This window comes from Myotis yumanensis, unplaced genomic scaffold, assembly GCF_028538775.1.
Source record: "Myotis yumanensis isolate MYYU_CA2020_CCGP unplaced genomic scaffold, mMyoYum1.0.hap1 SCAF_4, whole genome shotgun sequence".
Taxonomy (NCBI): domain Eukaryota; kingdom Metazoa; phylum Chordata; class Mammalia; order Chiroptera; family Vespertilionidae; genus Myotis; species Myotis yumanensis.
Window position 1 is genome coordinate 99,396,216 of NW_027223755.1, and position 20,427 is coordinate 99,416,642.

At 43.0% G+C, this 20,427-nt stretch overlaps 1 protein-coding gene and 1 pseudogene across 3 annotated transcripts in view; one reads left to right on the forward strand and one right to left on the reverse strand.

Moving 5' to 3' along the window:
* Positions 1–18,229, reverse strand: part of DNAJA3 (DnaJ heat shock protein family (Hsp40) member A3) — a 33,998-nt gene extending 15,769 nt beyond the window's left edge. For all 3 annotated transcript variants that reach the window (XM_070413090.1, XM_070413089.1, XM_070413088.1), the window contains exons 1-5: positions 18,015–18,229; positions 11,521–11,654; positions 6,924–7,007; positions 5,729–5,929; positions 4,373–4,525 (exon numbers count right to left, since the gene is read on the reverse strand). In XM_070413090.1, coding sequence (XP_070269191.1) covers positions 4,373–4,525; positions 5,729–5,929; positions 6,924–7,007; positions 11,521–11,654; positions 18,015–18,225 — 783 coding nt within the window. In that variant the 5' untranslated portion in view covers positions 18,226–18,229. The remainder of the gene's footprint in view (positions 1–4,372; positions 4,526–5,728; positions 5,930–6,923; positions 7,008–11,520; positions 11,655–18,014) is intronic.
* LOC139008254 (large ribosomal subunit protein eL37 pseudogene) lies at positions 7,553–7,844 on the forward strand (annotated as a pseudogene).
* Positions 18,230–20,427: the final 2,198 nt, after the last annotated feature.

Below are 20,427 nucleotides of genomic sequence, written 5' to 3' on the forward strand. Positions count from 1 at the left end.
AGTTCCCAAAACACCTGGGAACTGAGCAAATACATTTATTTTATTTATTTACCAGAGGCAAGATGCAGGAATTCGTGCATGTGGGGGGAAGGGCCGACTGTGGGAGGTTGGCCGCCAGGCCCGAGGAGGGAGCCAGCCTTCCTGGGAAAGGGACTGCGTCTGCCACCACCCTGACACCGCCACCATGGTGGGCGGCCCCCGGGGAAGGGAGAGAGGACTGGAGTGAGACAAACCCTTGTGTGGAGGGCTGACTTACAATAGGTCGCAGCGAGGGAGCTGCTCTGCTATGTACGAAACCCTGACCCAGAAGCAGGTCTCTACAAATGGTTTAGCACCAGGGGCTGATGGGGGCCGGCCGGGGGAGGGGCCGAGGGAGGTTGGCAGTGCACGTCATAGCGACTGGTCGACTGGTCTTTCAGTCATAATGGTCACTTAGGCTTTTATATATATATAAATTTACTTCTTTTGAGCAAATACATTTTAAAAAGAGTGCTCCCCCTCTAATTACAAAAGTGATAGCTGGGAAAACAGAAAAATAAAGAGTAGAAAGACAACTGAATGCAATCCCCGCTATTTTGACCACTCCAAGGGAGGAGCAGCACAGGCCTCTACTCCCTAATGGCCATATAGGAAGAACTGGGCTGATTTTTACCAACCCCTCCCACCTATCCCAGGCTCCCGTCCTACTGTCCCCACCCCCTAGCATGGGTACCTGGGAGCAATGAGGCCAGCAGCTACTCTTATAGGCACTGGTGCTCCTCAGGCTCCTCCTCCTGGAATGTCTTTTCCCTGTTTTCCCTATATAATCCCCCAATCCTTCAGGAGTCTCCCCAGCTCCTCCCAGAGCTGGTGAAGCCTTAGGATGTATGGCCACTATCAGCTCTTTACTTGCATTTTAATTAACCTAATAGCTTTGAATTTTTTTATATTACCAAATATATGTGTATCAAATACACTGTTGTGGCAAATCAAAGGACAGAGATATATAAAGAAAAAACTTATGCCCTAGCTGGTCTGGCTCAGTGAACAGAGCATCGGCCTGCGAACTGAAGGGTCCCAGGTTCAATTCCGGTCAAGGGCACATGCCCAGGTTGTGGGCTCAATCCCCAGTGTGGGGCGTGCAGAAGGCAGCTAATCAATGATTCCCTCTCATCACTGATGTTTCTATTTCTCTCTCTCTCACCCTCTCCTTCCTCTCTAAAATAAATAAAAGTTTAAATAAATAAATAAATAAATAAATAAAAAGTTATGTCCTGGATGGTGTATTTAAGTGGTTAGAGTGTCAGCCCATGTACCAGAAGGCCACAGGTTTGATTTCCGATCAAAGGCACTTACCTGGGTTGCAGATTTGATCCCCAGCCCCAGTTGGGGCACGTGGGGGAGGCAACCAATCTCTCTCTCTCTTCCCCCCCTTCTTTTCTCCTTTCCACTCTTTAAAAATCAATGAAAAAAATATCCTCGGGTGAGGATTAACAAAAAAAAAAGTTATTAATCTCCCCATTTTGACTCTCAAGGTTAACAAATCTATTAAGTTCATAGTTTGAAGTATTCTTTCCACAATTTACTCTCTATATAAAAAAGTCTTTTTAAAGATCAAAATATTAGTTTATTGTACACATTGCTCCACAACTTTTTCTTTCCTTTTTTTTAAAAAAGGTTTTTTATTGATTTTAGAGAGAGAGAAAGGGAGAGGGAGATAGAAACATTGATTAGAGAGAACTATTAATCAGCTGCCTCCTGAACAACAACTAGTGGGGATCGAGCTTGCAACCGGGATGTGTATCCTGACTGGAAATCAACCAGCAAATTCTTGGTACATGGGACAACCAAGTGAGCAACACCAGCCAGCTGGTATCTTTATTTTTATTTATTTCAGAGAGGAAGGAAGAGGAAGAGATAGAAACATCAATGATAAGAGAGAATCATTGACTGGCTGCCTGCTGCACACCCCCTACTGGGGTCAAGGCTGCAACCTGAGCATGTGCCCTTGACAGGAATCGAACCTGGGACTCTTCAGTCCACAGGCCGACGCTCTATCCACTGAGCCAAACCAGCTAGGGCAATATCTTTATTTTTTATACGACAGATTTCCCAAAGGAGAAATCACTGGGACAAATAATTACTATATTTAAAACTTTGCATATTACACTTATTTGAAAAGCTAGTATATATGCATGGTATAAAATTATAAAGTAGAAAATGGAGGTGCAGTTAAAAGTTAAGTGTCTCCCCTCATTCCTGGGCCCTAATTATTCCAGGTACCTTCTCTGAAGGCACATATTTTAAGTCATCTAAATGCATTACAAGTTGTCAGTTAAGCCAAAGTAGTATACTATGTATACGGTTCTGTAGCTTTTGTTTTGTTTTTACAATTCAATATCCTAGGCAAGCATTTTCCATCACTGTAGTTTGCTATTATATGGATGCACCATGATTTTCCAGACAACTCACTCGTGATGGTCACTGAGGTTATCCAGGCCTTTACTATTATGCACAGGCTGCAAGGGATAGCCTCTGCATGTGCAGCTTCCATTCCCAAAAGCCAGATTGGTTTCTACTTCCACCATCAGGGCACATGAATGCCTATGTCCCACAGGCTTGTCAGCATGGACTGTACCAATCTTTGAAATATATACCAATTTGGGGGATGAATCAAAGGCATATTCTTATTTTCCACTTGCATTTCCCTGCTAGTGAGAAATGTTTACTGGTCACTTGCATTTCCTCCTCATTTTGATCAGTTTTTCCAATGAGCTGTTGGTCTTTTTCTCATTATTCTGAAGGAGACCTTGACATACAGTATTAGAAATATTAATCCTTTAGCAAATGTGTTGCAAATGTTTTTCCCAGTCTCAAATATTACATTTTAAAAGAAATACACTTTAGCTTTACTATCTTACCTCAATGCTCACTTCAGAAATGTTTTTTAAAAATTCACAGCAATTCAAGGACTCAGAAAAAAGACCTTAGAAGTGAGAGGGAACTGGAAGCAATCATAAAACATATCTAAATATCTGCAACAAGTGAAAGTAACTTGGCTCACACAACTGTAGCCACAGGAATTCATCCTCTCCAAGAGCGCCCTCTCTCAGAGGAATGCAAGCTCACTACAACTTTGTTACTAATTTCAAAGAAAAAATAACTTTATATGAAGAAACCTCATAGACACTACCTTAACTAATTGATTGTGATCAAATGTAACATTATCACTAATGGGACAAACTGACACTTCATGACCATTAATATGATCCACTGAAAAAGGCACTATATCTCTGAGGTATGAACCCAAAATGAAAGGAGTTCTATTAAAAATAGCTGTCTCCTAATCCTACAAAAAAAATGTCAAGGTCATAAAAGAGAAAGAAAGGATGAGAAACTGTTCCAGATTAAAGAAGACAAAAGGAAAGATAAGCAAGTGCTATACAAGGTCCCCATTTGGATCCTGGACCGGGGAGGGGGAGGACATAGTAAGGACAGCTGAAATAATCTAAGTACTGTACAGATAATGGTAGTGTATCAACATTAAATTTCTTTATTTTGAAAACTCTACTGTGGTTATGCAAAAGAATGTTCTTGTTCTTAGAAAACACACACTGAAGTATATGGGAATAAAGAAACAATGTTTGCAACTTACTCTCAAATGTTTGGGGAAATGTGTGTACATGCATGCAAGTGTGCAGAATACATACACAGGGAGAAAGGGGGAGGAAATGAGCATACCAAAAATGACAAAGCAAGTAGAACAAAATGCTAACAATTGGTAAAGCTGAGTAAAAGGAATAAAGGAGTGGTTCTTTATACTGTTCTATAAGCTTGAATTACATCAAATTACAAAAAAATAAAAATGATTACACTTCAAGCAAAGTGTCCCCCAACAACCCCAACTTGGATTCAAATTATCAAATATCAGCCTGGCTGGCATGGCTCAGTGGTTGAGCATCGACCTATGAACCAGGAGGTTACGGTTCAATTCATAGTCAGGGCATATGCCCTGGTTGCAGGCTCGATCTCCTGGGGGGGTGTGCAGGAGGCATGTTTCTCTCTCTCCCTCTTCCTTCTCTGAAACCAATAAAAATGTTTTTTAAAAAATTACAGAAATATCCCAAAGCATATTTTTAGAGAAAGAAGCTAAGTTTCTTTGCTTTGTCTGTATTACTGACCAAGACAGAGCATGCTTGGAAAAATACAAAAGGTTCTAGATAAAATAGTCCCATGTAGTTATGAATTCTCAAAGCCCTAGGTACTGCTCAAAAAAATATTCAAACATAGAAAAAAGGAATGGTGGGAAGTATAGATGGGCATGAGGTCAGAGTCCCCTGAGTAGGTGGGAGGTTGAGGGTGGCGGGGGCGGGCAGCTCTAACTTGCTCTTACCATGCCGGAGCCACCGCAGTAGTGGCAATGCTGCACCTTGGTGCCAGGCTCATTCCCCTTGCCATTGCACCGCTCACAGGTATCGGTGATGTTCACAGTGAACTCCTTGTTGACACCCTTGGCAGCTTGATTGAATGTCAAATCCATGATATACTAGAGAAATCAAGGGATGGCCTGTCATCTTTCTTAAAATAGGGGAGGGTACTAGCCAGCAGTTTGCAGTTACTTTACTTTTAAAGACTTAATTTTTTAGAACAAAAATTGAAAAGAAGGTAAAGAAATTTCCCACATACACTCTGCCCCCACCCATTTACATCATCATCACTCACCAGAGTGGTACATTTTTTAATCAAGTGTAAACCTACACTGACATATCATAATTACCCAAAGTCCACAGTTTACATTAGGGTTCACTCTTGGTGTTGTACATTACTAGTATATGGGTCTAGACCAGCGGTTCTCAACCTGTGGGTCACGATCCCTTTGGGGGTCGAACGACCCTTTCACAGGGGTCGCCTAAATACATCCTGCATATCAGATATTTACATTACAATTCATAACTGTAGCAAAATTACAGTTATGAAGTAGCAACGAAAATAAGTTTATGGTTGGGGGTCACCACGACATGAGGAACTGTATTAAAGGGTCGTGACATTAGGAAGGTTCAGAACCACTGGTCTAGACAAATACATAATGACAAGCATATACATCATTATAGATCAAAGAGAATATTTTCACTGCCCTAAAAATCCTCTGTGCTCTCCCTATTCATCTCTTCCCTCCCTAGTTACTTGGCAACTGCTCTACTTATCTGTACTCTGCCAAGTAAGAATAGATGGGACTTAACTGTTTATGCCCTACTCCTTAGGATTTTAAAGAGGTAATGTTTGTTTTAAGTAAAAATGCGTTTTTCAACAAATTGTTCACAAATAATACTTGTATACAGTCCTTACAAACAGTTCAAATAATCCACAATCATAACTTAAGTCATAAACATTCCCCCTTTCTCTTCAACTCTGAGAATGTCTTATTAGGACATAAACATAGAAGTAGGACTGGGAATGTCTTCCTACTAGATTGAGCTCTCCTGGATAAAATATACCCTAATAATGGACTCTGAGAGCCTTAGGTTGCTGCCTGGTTAAGCAACAGTAATACTCAAGTCAAAATAGATGTACAATATACATTACCTATATGATTTTTTAAATTTTTGAATTATTTCTTATCAAAATGGGCTGCCTCCAGACCATTCCATTTAAGCTGCTTTGCCTTTTCTTTGAGAAACAGAAACTGATAAAATCTGTTTACACCACACTTAGCAGCTAAAGTTTGAATGGTTCTTCAAAATGAGCTCACCTCCTGAGGCTGACTGAATACACTCTGGAAATCTCCAAAGGAAGATGATGAGAATTCCCCAAAGATCTTCCTGAAGAGCTCCTCTGGGTCGACGGTGGGGCCTCCTTTCCAGTAGCTCTGCCCAGAGCCACCAGCCCCAGGATCAAAGCCAGCGGAGCCGTAGGCATCATACTGCTTCCTCTTCACTTCATCACTCAGCACCTTCCACAAAAGGCAAGTAGTTAGGTGCTCCCAGGTCTCCGGAGACCCAGGGACAGACACCAAGTACAGACAATAACACTATTAACATTAAATGTTCTGATTTTGACAATATTGTAGTTATGAGAAAGAATGTTCTTATTCTTAGAAAATATTGAAATACTTGGGAATAGAGAGATACAAAGCCTGTGACTTACTCTCAAAAGGTTGGGGGGCCAATGTACATACACAGAGAGCAGATATATCCTATATATTCTGAACTCTTTTTGCATGGTCAGAATCTGGGAAGAAGGGCCACTTTTTAAAATTTATTTATTTATTTATTTATTTATTCATTCCTCACCTAAGGATATTTTCTCCATTGCTCTTCAGAGAAAGTAGAAGGGGGGAGAGAAACATCAATGTGAGAGAGACACATCAATTGGTTACCTCCCGCATGCACCCCGACTAGGCCTGGGGATTGAACCTGCAACCCAGGTATGTACCTTTGGCCAGAAATTGAACCTGAGACCCTTCAGTGCTTAGGTCAATGCTCTAGCCACTTAGGAACACTGGTCAGGGCAAGAAGTCCACGTTTAAAGAACTCCAGAATTGTTCAGTATTTTCATGTTCTGTCCCGGATTACACTTTAAATTCCTCCAGGGCAGTGGTGGTCTTCTACTTTTACAGGATCCACCATCCCCTCCAGAAAGCAATGCCCTAAGCAGGAGGGGGTGATCAAATAGGTGCAGAATTCATCCAGCAAGGTGTTCCCAGACCCAGCTACAAGTCCAAGCTTTGTTAATAAAGACTGGACCTTGTTTTTGTGTTGTTGAGATTCCAAGTTAGATCTAGCATGAGACCTGGGAATCTCTTTTTTCTTTAACAAGATGAGCTGGTGCAGGGACAAAGCCTTCATACTGGAACTTAGGACACATCAGGTTGCCCTGTGCAGCACACTCTGATGCATACATGCAGCTGAATGACAGTGACTGCACACACCGGTGGTTCGAGTTACCTCATAGGCTTCTGCCAGCTGGGAAAACTTCTCCTTGGCTTTGGGATCGTCCTTATTTGTGTCTGGGTGATATTTCTTGGCAAGCTATGGGAGGAAATGGTAAATTACTATGAACACAAAATGATTACTAAAACTGAATCCCAAATACCTGTCACAATTTTGTCTCCTTCATAGTAGTTGTCTTTCTATAACTGTATAAAAAATAGCAATAATACAAGGTTTAAGACATCAAAATAAACCATGTCTTCAAATCTGAGGTATGTACACATTTTTCAAATACAACAAATCTCTACCAAAAATAACAATTAATTATTTAGAACTTGAGCACCTTTGTGAAAGATGCAAAATAGTGTGTCTGGTACACTTTCATCTATGTAAAAAAGAGAGGAAAATAACTGGATGAATAGATTTTTGGAAGAACATACAATAAACTGGTAACACTGCTATAGGAGGAATATGGATGAATGGAAAAAAAGACTTCAAAAAAAAAAAGAAAAAGAAAAAAAGACTTCAATGTTTACTACCTTGTACTTTTTGAATTCTGAGTAAGAGGAATATATTCAAAACATACATTTAAATATTAAAAACAAAACTAAATCTTGCTCTTTGGTCTCAGCAGCAGAAGCACGATGATGAAGGGGACGTCATCGTTCAGCAAGTGCCACAACAAGACGCACACACTGTGCCGCCACAGTGGCTCGAAGCCTACTACCCGTAGAAGTTCACCTACAGCAAGTGTGGCTACCCCGCCAATGCAGGAGGAAGTATAACTGGAGTGCCCGGGCTAAACGACGAAACACTACCGGAACTGGTCACATGAGGCACCTAAAAATTGTGTACCATAGATTCAGGCATGGATCCCGTGAAGGAACGACACCTAAACCCAAGAGGGCAGCAGTGGCCGCATCCAGTTCATCTTAAAGATTTCAATGGTTAGTCATGCAATAAATGTCATGGTTTAAAATGTTTTTAATTAAATTAAATTAAAAAACAAACAAACAAAAAAAAAAAAACCTAAATCTGCCAAAACCGGTTTGGCTCAGTGGATAGAGCGTCGGCCTGCAGACTGAAGGGTCCCGGGTTCGATTCCGGTCAAGAGCATGTACCTGGGTTGCGGGCACATCCCCGGTGGGAGATGTGCAGGAGGCAGCTGATCGATGTTTCTGACTCTCTCTCTCCCTTCCTCTCTGTAAAAAATCAATAAAATATATTTAAAAAAAAAACACCTAAATCTCACTTGGCTGTCCTGAGCATACAGGTGTGCTGAGCAGCTCTACAACGAAGCCTACCTTCTGGCTGTGCTGAGTAGTGCTGTGTGCTTTGTAGGTGTTCACCACTGTTTGCTGGACTCCTGGCCTTCCAAGTTTGGATTACCACAGGTCCCTTATGTGACGGCAAGGAGGTGCACAGAAACAGAATCCTAAAGCTGACAGTGTCTGGGGAGGCCGTTTGGCTCCATCACTGTCAGCAGCTGGCTGCTTAATCTGCTTTCTGGAGATGCTGGTCCTCACACCAGCATATGGATGCATGTCAGAGGCTGTGAGCTAAGCACTGAAAGGGGTGGGAGGTGAGGGAGGGTGGGTCTCAAGCATGACCAGGCAACAAGGCAAGATATGTCTACCTACTGGCTGGTCCCAAACTCCAAGACAAGATATATTAAAACATGAGACTCGCACAAGGAGCCGAGAGGCCTTTTATTGTCAGAAAGATCTGTACTTTAGTCTCACGTATACCACATATTAGCTGTGTGACCTTGAATGTGTGTCATAACCTCACCAAGCCTCTTGCCATTAGGATTTATCAAGATCTGAGTCCAGCCTGGCTGGGTATGGCTCAGTGGTTGAGTGTCGACCTATGAACCAACGGGTCACTGGTTTGATTCCTGGTCAGGGCACATGCCTGGGTTGGGGGCTCGATCCTCAGTGGGGTATGTGCAGAAGGCAGCAGATCAATGATTCTCTCTCGTTGTTGATGTTTCTATCTCTCTCTCCCCTTCTCCCTTGCTCTCTGAAATCATTAAAAATGTATTTTTTAAAATGGTCTGAGCCCTAGCTGGTTTGGCTCAGTAGATAGAGCATTGGCCTGTGAATTGAAGGGTCCCGGATTCAATTCCGGTCAAGGGCACATGCCCGGGTTGCAGGCTCAGTCCCCAGTGGGAGGCGTGCAGGTGACAACCAAACGGTGATTCTCTCTCATCATTGATGTTTCTATCTCTCTCTCCCTTCTCCCTTCTTCTCTGAAATAAAAATATATCAAAAAAAAAAAAAAAGGAATGAAGTACTTATACATGCAACAACATGGATGAACCTTGAAAATATGCTAAAGTGAAAGAAGACAGTCATTAAAGGCTATATGTTATATGATTTCATTTCTAGGAAATGTCTGGACCAGGCAAATACATAGATAGAAAGGTTAGCAATTACAAGGGCAGAGGAGAAAGAATGTGGTCAAAGTGCTAATGGTATGGGGTTTCTTTCTTCTTCTTCTTTTTTTTTATATATATTTTATTGATTTCTTACAGAGAAGAAGGAAGAGGGACAGAGAGTTAGAAACATCAATGAGAGAGATCGATCAGCTGCCTCCTGCACGCCCCCCACTGGGGACGTGCCCGCAACCAAGGTACATGCTCTTGACCGGAATCGAACCTGGGACCCTTGAGTCCGCAGGCCGACGCTCTATCCACTGAGCCAAACCGGTTCGGCATTCTTTCTTCTTTTTTTAAAAAAATATATTTTATTGATTTTTTTACAGAGAGGAAGAGAGAAGGATAGAGAGTTAGAAACATCGATGAGAGAGAAACATCGATCAGCTGCCTGCTGCACACCCCCTACTGGGGATGTGCCCGAAACCAAGGTACATGCTCTTGACTGGAATTGAACCTGGGACCCTTCAGTCTGCAGGTCGACGTTCTATCCACTGAGCCAAACCGGATAGGGCTAGGGTTTCTTTTTGAGTTGTTGAAAATGTTCTAAAATTGATTGTGATGATGACTATAGAACTAAATATATTAAAAACCAGTGTACTGTACACTTTAAAAAAAAAAAAATTAAGAAAAGGAAGTAGCAATCCAAGCCATAACCTGTTAGGTCTGTCTTGATCAGTACTTGGTTCACATACATTGGCCCTAGAAAATGTTTGCTCACCCACAAAAATTTTTTTTTTCAATTTAAACAATCTTGTAGTAAATTTTTCATAAAGGTAATTTATTTTTGTATTCAATTCATATTTTATTTAAAGATCTCTTCTTAATTCTGATATTGTGGTTTTCCTATTTTTATGGTGTTTAGATGCTCTTTCTCTTACCAACGACATTAATAGATTGTACTTGTTATTTTTTATATATATATATTTTATTGATTTTTTACAGAGAGGAAGGAAGAGGGACAGACAGCTAGAAACACCGATGAGAGAGTAACATCGATCAGCTGCACCCCCCGCACGCCCTCGACTGGGGATGTGCCCGCAACCAAGGTATATGCCCTTGACCGGAATCGAACCTGGGACCCTTCAGTCTGCAGCTGATGCTCTATCCACTAAGCCAAACCGGTTAGGGCTGTACTTGTTATCTTTAACATTGATATTAGACAAAATACAAAAGTTGGCACTCCTACACTGATGTCCCCATTTTTTATTTTAAATTTTTGATCAGAGCAAAAAATCTGGGAACCACTGGTCTAAATAACACACATGCCACTTTACGAATTGGTCCTAATACATTCTGGGATGTGATGATGGAAATTTCACACTTTCTGAGTTAAGAGAAGAAATAATTCTAAGGCCATAAACTTATATCTGAATGCAAAAAATGACTACCTAAAACTTAAACCAGCATGCCTACTACAGAATAAATTTAAGTACAAAACCAGCTATTTTAAAGAAAAGAAAAGGAAAAAAAAACACAACCAACTGTGGCCAGGCCAGCATGGTTCGGTGACTGTGTCGACCTATGAACCAGGAGGTCACAGTTCGATTCCCAGTCAGGGCACATGCCCGAGTTGTGGGCTCGATTCCCAAAGTGGGGTGTGCTAGAGGCAGCTGATCAATAATTCTCTCTCATCATTGATGTTTCTATATCTCCCACTCCCTTCCTCTCTGAAATCAATAAAAATATATTTTTTAAAAAAACAGCTGTGAAAAAAAGTTTTTTTAATCTCTTTTCTGAAGCATTAATAGGTACAGTATCATGCACTGAAAAACACAGTCCAACAAAGCCCATCTTTATCATATCATTCTATACCAGTGATGGCGAACTTATGACACGCGTGTCAGAGGTGACACACGAACTCATTTTTTGGTTGATTTTTCTTTGTTAAATGGCATTTAAATATATAAAACAAATATCCAAAATATAAATCTTTGTTTTACTATGGTTGCAAATATCAAAAAATTTCTATATGTGACACGGCACCAGAGTTAAGTTAGGGTTTTTCAAAATGCTGACACGCTGAGCTCAAAAGGTTCGCCATCACTGTTCTATACTATCAGCAACCTGTGTCCTATTCATATGGGCGTATACACATGGCACTAATCAGTATCAGACTAAATCAACAGCATTCCTTCTACAATCTTGTCTCTAAAAGCTGGCTTTCATACAGACCTGGTAATAGGCTTTCTTGATCTCTTTCTGGCTGGCATTTCGGGGCACTCCTAATATCTGGTAATAATCCTCTTTGGCCAGAGGGGTACTCGTGTGGAAAGAGGCAGTACAAACAAAAGGGTAACTTTTTACTCCTAAAAAAGAAAAAAGAAAAGAAAATCACTCGGGGAATATGCTCAACAAAAGGAAATTGAGTAAACTAGCCAGGTTATACCTGTGAAGTAGCAAATAGATGACAACTTTAGAGCCTGTTCTCCACTGCACTTCAAAAATGGCTAAGGTGCCTGGCTGGTGTGGCTCGATGGCAGAGCGCTAACCTATGAACCAGGAGGTCACGGTTCCATTTCAGGTCAGGGCACATGCTCGGAGTTGTGGGTTTGATCCCCAGGAGGGGGCATGCAGGAGGTAGCCAATCAATGATTCTCTCTCATCACTGATGCTTCTAACTCTCTCTCCCTCTCTCTTCCTCTCTGAAATAAATTTAAAAATATATGTATGTGTGTGTATATATATATGTGTATATATATGTATGTGTGTGTGTGTGTGTATATATATATATATATATATTTTTTAAATGATTAAGGCCAGCACAGCTGGTGTGGCACAGTGGTTGAGCATCGATCTATGAACCAGAAGGTCACGGTTAGATTCCTGGTCAGGGCACATGCCAGGGTTTCGGGCTCAATCCCCGGTGTGGGGCGTGCAGGAGGCAGCCGATCAATGATTCTCTCTCATAATTGATGTTTCTTTCTCTCTATCTTTTTCTCCCTTCCTCTCTGAAATCAAAAATATATTTTTTAAATGGCTAAGGTCACTGTATACAAAGATTTTAAAACATGTCAATATAAAACTGGGTGGGGCTGATCCTCCTGGATTAAACTACCAATGTAGCTCATTAAACCACCAAAAAAACCGTACCCCAGATGGGGGCTGCACCTGGAGATGATTAAAAAGGGAGTTAGCTCCCGTTACACTGCTTGAGAACGCACCACATGCCAGGTATTTTCATAGACTTTATCTCACTTAATGCTTAGTAACTCCTCAGGTTCTTTCCCTCTACCAAGCAACCTTGGATATCTGCTCACGGGGTGGGGTGGTGCCAGACGGTGGTCCCAGGAACAGCAGCAACAGCCTATTACAAACGCACATTTTCAGGTCTTCCCCCTAGCCTGAATCAGAAACTCTGAAGGTGGCTCCCAACAGGCTGTGTTCAACAAGCCCTCCAGGTGATGATCCTGTTGAATGCTCAAGTTTGGGAACCACTATGTTAATTAAATGGTTCTCAGTAGTCTTTAGAGCAGGGGTGGGCAAACTTTTTGACTCGAGGGCCACAATGGGTTCTTAAACTGGACTGGAGGGCCGGAACAAAAGCATGGATGGAGTGTTTGTGTGAACTAATATAAATTCAAAGTAAACATCATTACATAAAAGGGTACGGTCTTTTTTTTTTTTAGTTTTATTCATTTCAAACGGGCCAGAGTTTGCCCATGGCTGCTTTAGAGTCACGCATCTCTCAGAGAATCTGATAAAAGCATTGATCTCCTCCCCTAAAAATAATACATGTATAGACACACAAGACTAAAAAGCTCTGTGCCAGAACCTCTGTTTACCACAGAGCAGACAACCTGAAAGGAATCAAAGCAAAGGCAGGCGGCCACATGCCCTGCCTCTTTTCAGGCCTCTTGCATCAGCAACTAGGTGGTAAGGCCAACAGACACATCTACTCAACTGCCCTTTGTGCATGAAGCAGAGTGCTAGCATCACTGTCACAAAGTGAAGCCTCGGGAGCTGCTCTATCATCTCCAGTGCTGCCTCCTAACACACAACCCATCCTGTGATAATGGGAAAAAAAAAGGGGGGGGGAGGTAAGGCAGAAGGGATAAGAGGGTCAAAAATGAAGATCATGAGGCAGCTACATTTTTAAGTCAAACATTAGTCTGGAGAGGATAAGCTTCTGTATTCACCATTCATTCATTCAGCAAATGCTCACGGAGCCCCTACCAAGCACTAGGCTTCACACTGGGGATATGATAGCAAGCCATTCAAAGGCACTGCCCTCCTGGAGATTATATTTACTCAAGATCTTAACACTGTACCAGGCACTGAGGATATAAGGTGAGTAAAAGAGTCAAAACCAGTGCCTCCAAGTTCAGCAGTCCCACAGGGGAGTCTGGAAGGCAGTGTGAAGATATATTAGCACAAGAACAGCAGAGTGAGAAATACACAAAAGGTTCACCTCACCAGGGTTTCTCAACCTCCCACAGTGAAGGATGGGATCAGTTTCAGCAGGGAACGGAACTAGGAGCTGTCCTATTGTTGGTCAAAACCATTTTGAGCCCCACCTGCAAATCCCAATGTTGACGTCCTAACCTCCAGCACCTCAGAGGTGAATGTATTTGGTGATAGGATCTTTGAAACAATCCTGACAAAACACTGACCTTGGACTTCTAGCTTCCAGAACTAGGAAAAAAAGGGAAATATGTTTCTGTTGTTTAAATCACCCAGTTTATAGTACTTTGTTATGGTGACCTTAGCAAACTAACACACCTAGTATGTATTATAGGATGTTTGGTAGCACTCCTGGCCAACTAGTTACCAGTAGCATCACCTACCCCTTCTCCCGCTCTATAGTTGGCAGCTAAAAATGACATTACTAAACATCCCTTGGAGGGTAAAAATCACCCCACTGGCAACCCCATCTAAGAAGTTCAAGAAGGTCTTCTAAGGCTCCTGCTGTTAAGCTGCAGGCTAAGGAGGGGTTAAAATCCATCCAGATTTATCCCGGTCATCCTGGCATTATCTGCAACAGCATCCCCTTTGGCTTTCAAAAGTGCCCTGTTTGGTGACTAAATCATATGATCACCTTTGGTTTAGAGGGAGTGGCTCATTCCTGTGCACTTAGGAACTGCAGGTACTAGACTCCAGACGTGTGCATGTGCGGCTCCAGCCTCTGTATGGTGTTTGTAGTGATGGTAGGGATGATGGTTAGAGGTGGGGTGATTAGAAATGATGATGGTTAATGGGGCCTAGAAATAAACAGAAGGGCTCTAAGCTATGCTAAGAGTCTAGATTTTATACTGAGGGCAATAGGAAGCCACTGCAAGTGTTAAATAGGGAAGCGACCAGGTTTGCATGAGGAAGAGCTCTCAAAAACAAAACAAACAACAAAACAAACAAACAAGGAAGATTGGGACACTACTCAAAATTAATCTGAGCATAAAAGACAACCAGGGTGTTAAGCATATGGAGGAAGGAGGCAAGATAAGGGATAGCCTAGACTCAGTTAGTTGGAGCATTATCCTGTCCTCCAAAAGGTTGTGGGATTTCTGACCAGGGCACATACTGGCTAGGGAAATAACTGCCTTCTTTCTGTGCCTGGGAGAAAAGTCAAATTTAAAGTGTTTCTATGTCACCTAATTGTACTACTTGATTTGAGATGAAGTCGCAGACCAGTATTTGGGAGCTAAGTAGATAACTTTAGATGTGATATCAGAATGCACTCTGAAGGATGCCACCTCTCACCTGATACAAAACATACCTATTTTGGGCTGTGGGCTCTCTTGGGATACCAATAAAAGGATAGCTGGGCACAGTTCCTTAAAAATGGCTGCATATAAGGCTCAGCACTTAATACTTGTCTGTCTGTCTGTCTCTCTCTCTTTCTCTCTCTCTCTCTCTCTCACACACACACACACACACACACACACACACACACACTGCTCTCCAGCCCAGCCGGTGTGGCTCAGTGGTTGAGCATCAACCCATGAACCAGGAGGTCATAGTTGGATAACCGGTCAGGGCACAAGCCCAGTATTGCAGGCTGGATCCCCAATAGGGGGTGTGCAGGAGGCAGCTGGTGGATGATTCTCTCTCACCACTGATTTTCTCCCTCTCCCTTCTTCTCTCTGAAATCAATAAAAACATTATTTTTTTAAAAATGCTCCCCAACTTGTACAAATGTAATATGAACAATTTTTTGTTGTTGTTGTTGTTAATCCTTACCTGAGGATATTTTTCCATTGATTTTTTTTTTTTAGAAAGTGGAAGAGTGAAGGAAAGACAAAGAGAAATACAATGATTGGTTGCCTCCTGCACGCACCCTGACCAGGGCCCGGGCCCAAGAGGAGCCTGCAACCAAAGTACGTGCCCTTGACCAGAATCAAACCCAGGACCATTCGGTCTGCAGACTGATGCTCTATCTACGGAGCCAAACCGGCTAGGGCTGTAATATGAATAAATTTATCTAGACATTAAAGAGCTTCACAGATAAGGAAAAGCTAAAGGAGTTCATTACCACTAAACCAGTATTAGACAAAATGCTGAAAGGTATCCTTTAAGAAGAGGAAGAAGAAAAAGGTAAAGATACAAATTGTGAACAACAAACTTGCATCTATCAACAAGTGAATCTAAGAATCAAGTGAATAAATAATCTGATGTACAGAATGAACTGGTGATTATAATGAATCAGGGACATAGAAAGGGAATGGACTGACTATTCTTGGGGGGGAAAGGGGAGTGGGAGATGCGGGAAGAGACTGGACAAAAATCGTGCACCTATGAATAAGGACAGTGGGTGGGGAGTGAGGATGGAGGGTGGGGCGGGAACTGGGAGGAGGGGAGTTATGGGGGGAAAAAAAAGGAGGAATAAATATAATCTGAACAATAAAGATTTAATTAAAAAAAAAATTTAGCCGAAACCGGTTTGGCTCAGTGGATAGAGCGTCAGCCTGCGGACTGAAAGGTCCCAGGTTCGATTCTGGTCAAGGGCATGTACCTGGGTTGCAGGCACATCCCCAGTAGGAGATGTGCAGGAGGCAGCCGATCGATGTTTCTCTCTCATCGATGTTTCTGACTCTCTATCTCTCTCCCTTCCTCTCTGTAAAAAATCAATAAAATATATTTTTTAAAAAAAATTTATCTAGACATTAGAAAATGTTAGCAAAAGCCCTGGCCGGGTAGCTCAGTTGGTTAGAGCATTGTCCCAATACATCAAGGTTGTGGGTTTGATCCCCAGTCAGGACACATACGAGAATCAACTAATGAACGCATAAATAAGTGGAACAGAAAATGTTAGCAAAATATAAAAATGACCACTTTTACTCATACTGAGAAATATAAAATGACACCACTCCAAACGACTGCTCCATCTATGAGGCAATACAGATGGCAAGAACATTTAAAAAATGGGATAACTTGACCAAAATCAAAGCCAATCTTGTATCCCCAATACCTAGAACAGTGGCTTTGGCATAAGACACTCTCAGTACATACCTGCAAATGAATAAATTTTCAGTTAGGGAAAGAGGCTCAAGGGATTAAATAATTCATACACATACACACACACACACACACACACACACACATTGGTGGAGGTAAGTGTGCTCACTGTATGAAGTAATCGCAATTACTAATACTTGAATGACAGCATTAACAAAACTGGGACCCAGTAAGAAATTATTTTGTCAGGGCCCTTTAATTACCCACCTTTGTAAGGTTACAGATAGCTTAAATATCATTTACACAAATTCTAGGGGACGGAAACAACTCGCACAATTCAGGCACATTCAGGTTCAATGATTCCTCCCTCCTTCTCTCACAGTAATGGAAGCCATCCAACACACAACCTGAAAAACTACCATGGCTAACTAAGCACCTAAAGCCGTAATAAATATTAATTCACTATCACCCGGGCTGTTAAGCAGCAGGTTTTGAATCAAAGTTTTACCACTTTTTAGCTTTGTGATGTTCTAAGTTGTTTAACACCAAAGCCTCAGTTTTTTTTAATCTACAAAATGGAAATAAGCGTCTATCACATGAAAATGTTCATGCTTGGTGCATAGTAAGTGCTCAATAAGTGTTTGTATCTTTAATACAGTTACCAACTTAAGGACTTCTCAAAGAGACTGTTCAGTGTAACCTTCAACTTACACCATGTGGTGGAAAAGCGTGGAAATTATGAAAGTACAGTTCTGGGCTTGGGACAGCTTTTCTGATTCTAACTTTATGACCTTGGGCAGGTCAGTGCCTCTGCTAGAATTTCAACTTCCCATTCTTTAAAATGGGGATGACCATTCCCATCTTGCAGGGTGTCGCTGCTGGGAAATAAGACGAGGTACGAAGTGCCTCGCACAGAGTGGATGCTCCCCGAATGGCAGCGACCTCCTCCCTTCCGTACCGGCTGGAAGGAGCAGGGAAGAGGAAGGAACGGGGACAGGGAGCCGCGGCAGGCACGAGAGAGGCCTCCAGAGATGTTGACACAGAGGTGAAGGGTCACGGCCCACGGGACGTTGCACCCCCGCCGCCGGGAGCTCCATGCAGCAAATCTCGTTCACCGAGTAGTCGCTGGGGCCTCCTGCTTGCCCGTCTCCCCCAAGCAATTCCGCATGCGCCTCGGAAAACACCCTTCACCCCCGCTACTCCCGTAACTGGCGCGAGGTGAGTCCCTCCCTTCCAGGCCTTGGAGCCCCTACTCGGGCACCGGAACCTGCCCTCACCTGTGAGGCTGACACCGGGTCTCAATGTCAGTAGCGCCCCTTGGCCGCGAGCTCCCAGGGTAGGCGCGAAAGCAATAACGCTCAGCTTGCGGCCCAGCGACGCCCCCACCACGCCCCCCCTGGGCGGCCGGGCCCCTGTCCCCGCTGCAGCGGGCGGCCGAGGGGTCCCCACAGCCACCAGCAACCAGCGTGTGGAGCACCGCGCCGCCATCTTGGCCCGGGGACACTGCGCCTGCGCCACCCGGCTCTAGGAGGCCTCACGTGGACAACTTGCGCATGCGCCGCGCCGGCGCACCCGGGAGGGGGAGGAGGTGCGGCCCGCTGCACGCGCACGCAGGAATTCCAGCGTGCGCACGTATAGCGGTATCTAATGCGTCTTCTTGGTAGCCAAAGCTGAAATGAGATTTGCTCTGAAGACTACTACCAGACATAGTTGCCCTGGAGAACCTCGTAATTATGTGCTGGATAATCAAGACTGCACCTTATCTGTATAAGGATGTGGTTGAATGTAGCCGAATGTAACTGTTTGAGGCGCCTGGCAAGGAACAGGACTACAAATCCTGGCATGCCTTGCGGCGTCTGTCGCGCAGATCCCAGCATACAGTGCGCGGCTTCCTTTCTCCTGACCCTGACTTTTGGCAGGAGCGTTCCTCACCGGGTGTTTGCACAAGAGCTCGGAGAAGCCTTTCCTCGAGCTCACTTTCTCTGGCTAGTTTCCCACGCGGCTGCCTTTGGTCGCTCAGGTCTCTCCTAAGCATGTTAGTCTCCAAACCAGTAGTTAACTTGCAGGTCGCGGAGTAAGATCCCAGTTTCCCCAAACAAACTTAATAAATGTTGTGAGGCTCTATCTACTACGTGTAGAATGAATGACATAACATCCCTGCGGTGGAGGAGCACAACGATGAGTCGAGAGAGGCAGGCTCCTCAGTAACTCATTGCTGTGCTGGTAGGTATTTAATAGATTGCAGGCACACAGGTGAAAGGGTTTCTCAGAGGTTGAGGGGTTGAGGTGTCAGGGAAGGCATCTGAGAAGAATCGTTCCGGTTTAAAAAAAAAAAAAAAAAAAAGTGAGTCAGGTAGGCGTTGAGGTGAAGAGTATTCCAAGGAGCAAGAGGTTCAAAAGCAGATGTCTAGAGATGGAAAGTGCGTACCCTGTTTGCTTAAACCCTAAACTTAGGGTGTGTGATGGGGATGAGGCCAGAAAGGTAAACCTTGCCTATTAAATCTGCACACTCCCACCACCACCACAAATAATAGAAAGGGAACCTGAAGATTCATGAATGGATTTAAGATGATCTGTGCTCTTTGTCTCTCTCCCCATTGTACACTGAATTTTTGTGTATGTGCATGTTAATCCATAGCTTTCATCAATAAAATTCTCCACAGGCTCTGAGATTCAAAGAAGTTTAAAAACCACTGCCCAGACCCTGGCCAGGTAGCTCAGTTGGTTGAAGCATCCTCCAGATACGCCAGGGTTTCAGGTTCAGTACCCAGTCAGGGCAAATCCAAGAATCAATCAAGGGTATGGATTCAGTCCCCAGTCAGGGCTCATATAAGAATCAAGCAATGGATGCATAAATAAGTGGAACAACATATTGATGTTTTTCTCCCTTCTTCTCTCTAAAATCAATCAATCCATCAAAAATAAATAAACAAATAAATAAATAAATAAAACAACCACACACTGGCCCAGTGAAGGACAGTTACAAAGCTATTGTAAAATGCAAGGAATGGTTGAGAATTTGGTCTAGGGAACAGAGCACTGAAGTGAGCAAGGGACATTTTAGACAAAAAAGGAAAGGGGTGTCATGGGGATGAAAATGAGTAAAAGAGCTCTTTTAATATATTCAACCAATATTAAAATGTTTCCAGCATAGTGGTTAAGAGTATGGGCTCTGGAGTCACACTGCATGGGACTGAATCCCAACTCTGCCCCATTACCAGCCATGTATCCGTGGGCAACTTATTTTACCTCGGTGCCTCAGTTTCCTTTCTCTAAAACAGAGACATAACAGTAAGTACCACTAAGGATCATCTGAAGAGTGAGATAACCATGTAAAAGCTTCATATAGTACTTGGCACATAATAAATGTTCAGTATACCTAGTATATTAGTCCTGCCCGGGCAGTATGGCTCAGAGGTTGGTCATGGACCCATGAACTAGGAGGTCACTGTTGGAGGTCACATGCCCGGGGTTTGGGGCTCAATCCCTAATAGGGGGCATGCATGAGGCAGCCAATCAATGATTCTCTCTCATCATTGATGTGTCTATCTCTCTCCCTTCCTCTCTCTGAAATCAATAAAAAAAAGTATTAAAATATTCCTTACCATTATATATGCCAAGCAGAGCTCAGACACAGTTACTTCCCACAGGGAGCCCAAAACCTACAGGGAAAGAATGAGGGGAGGGTGT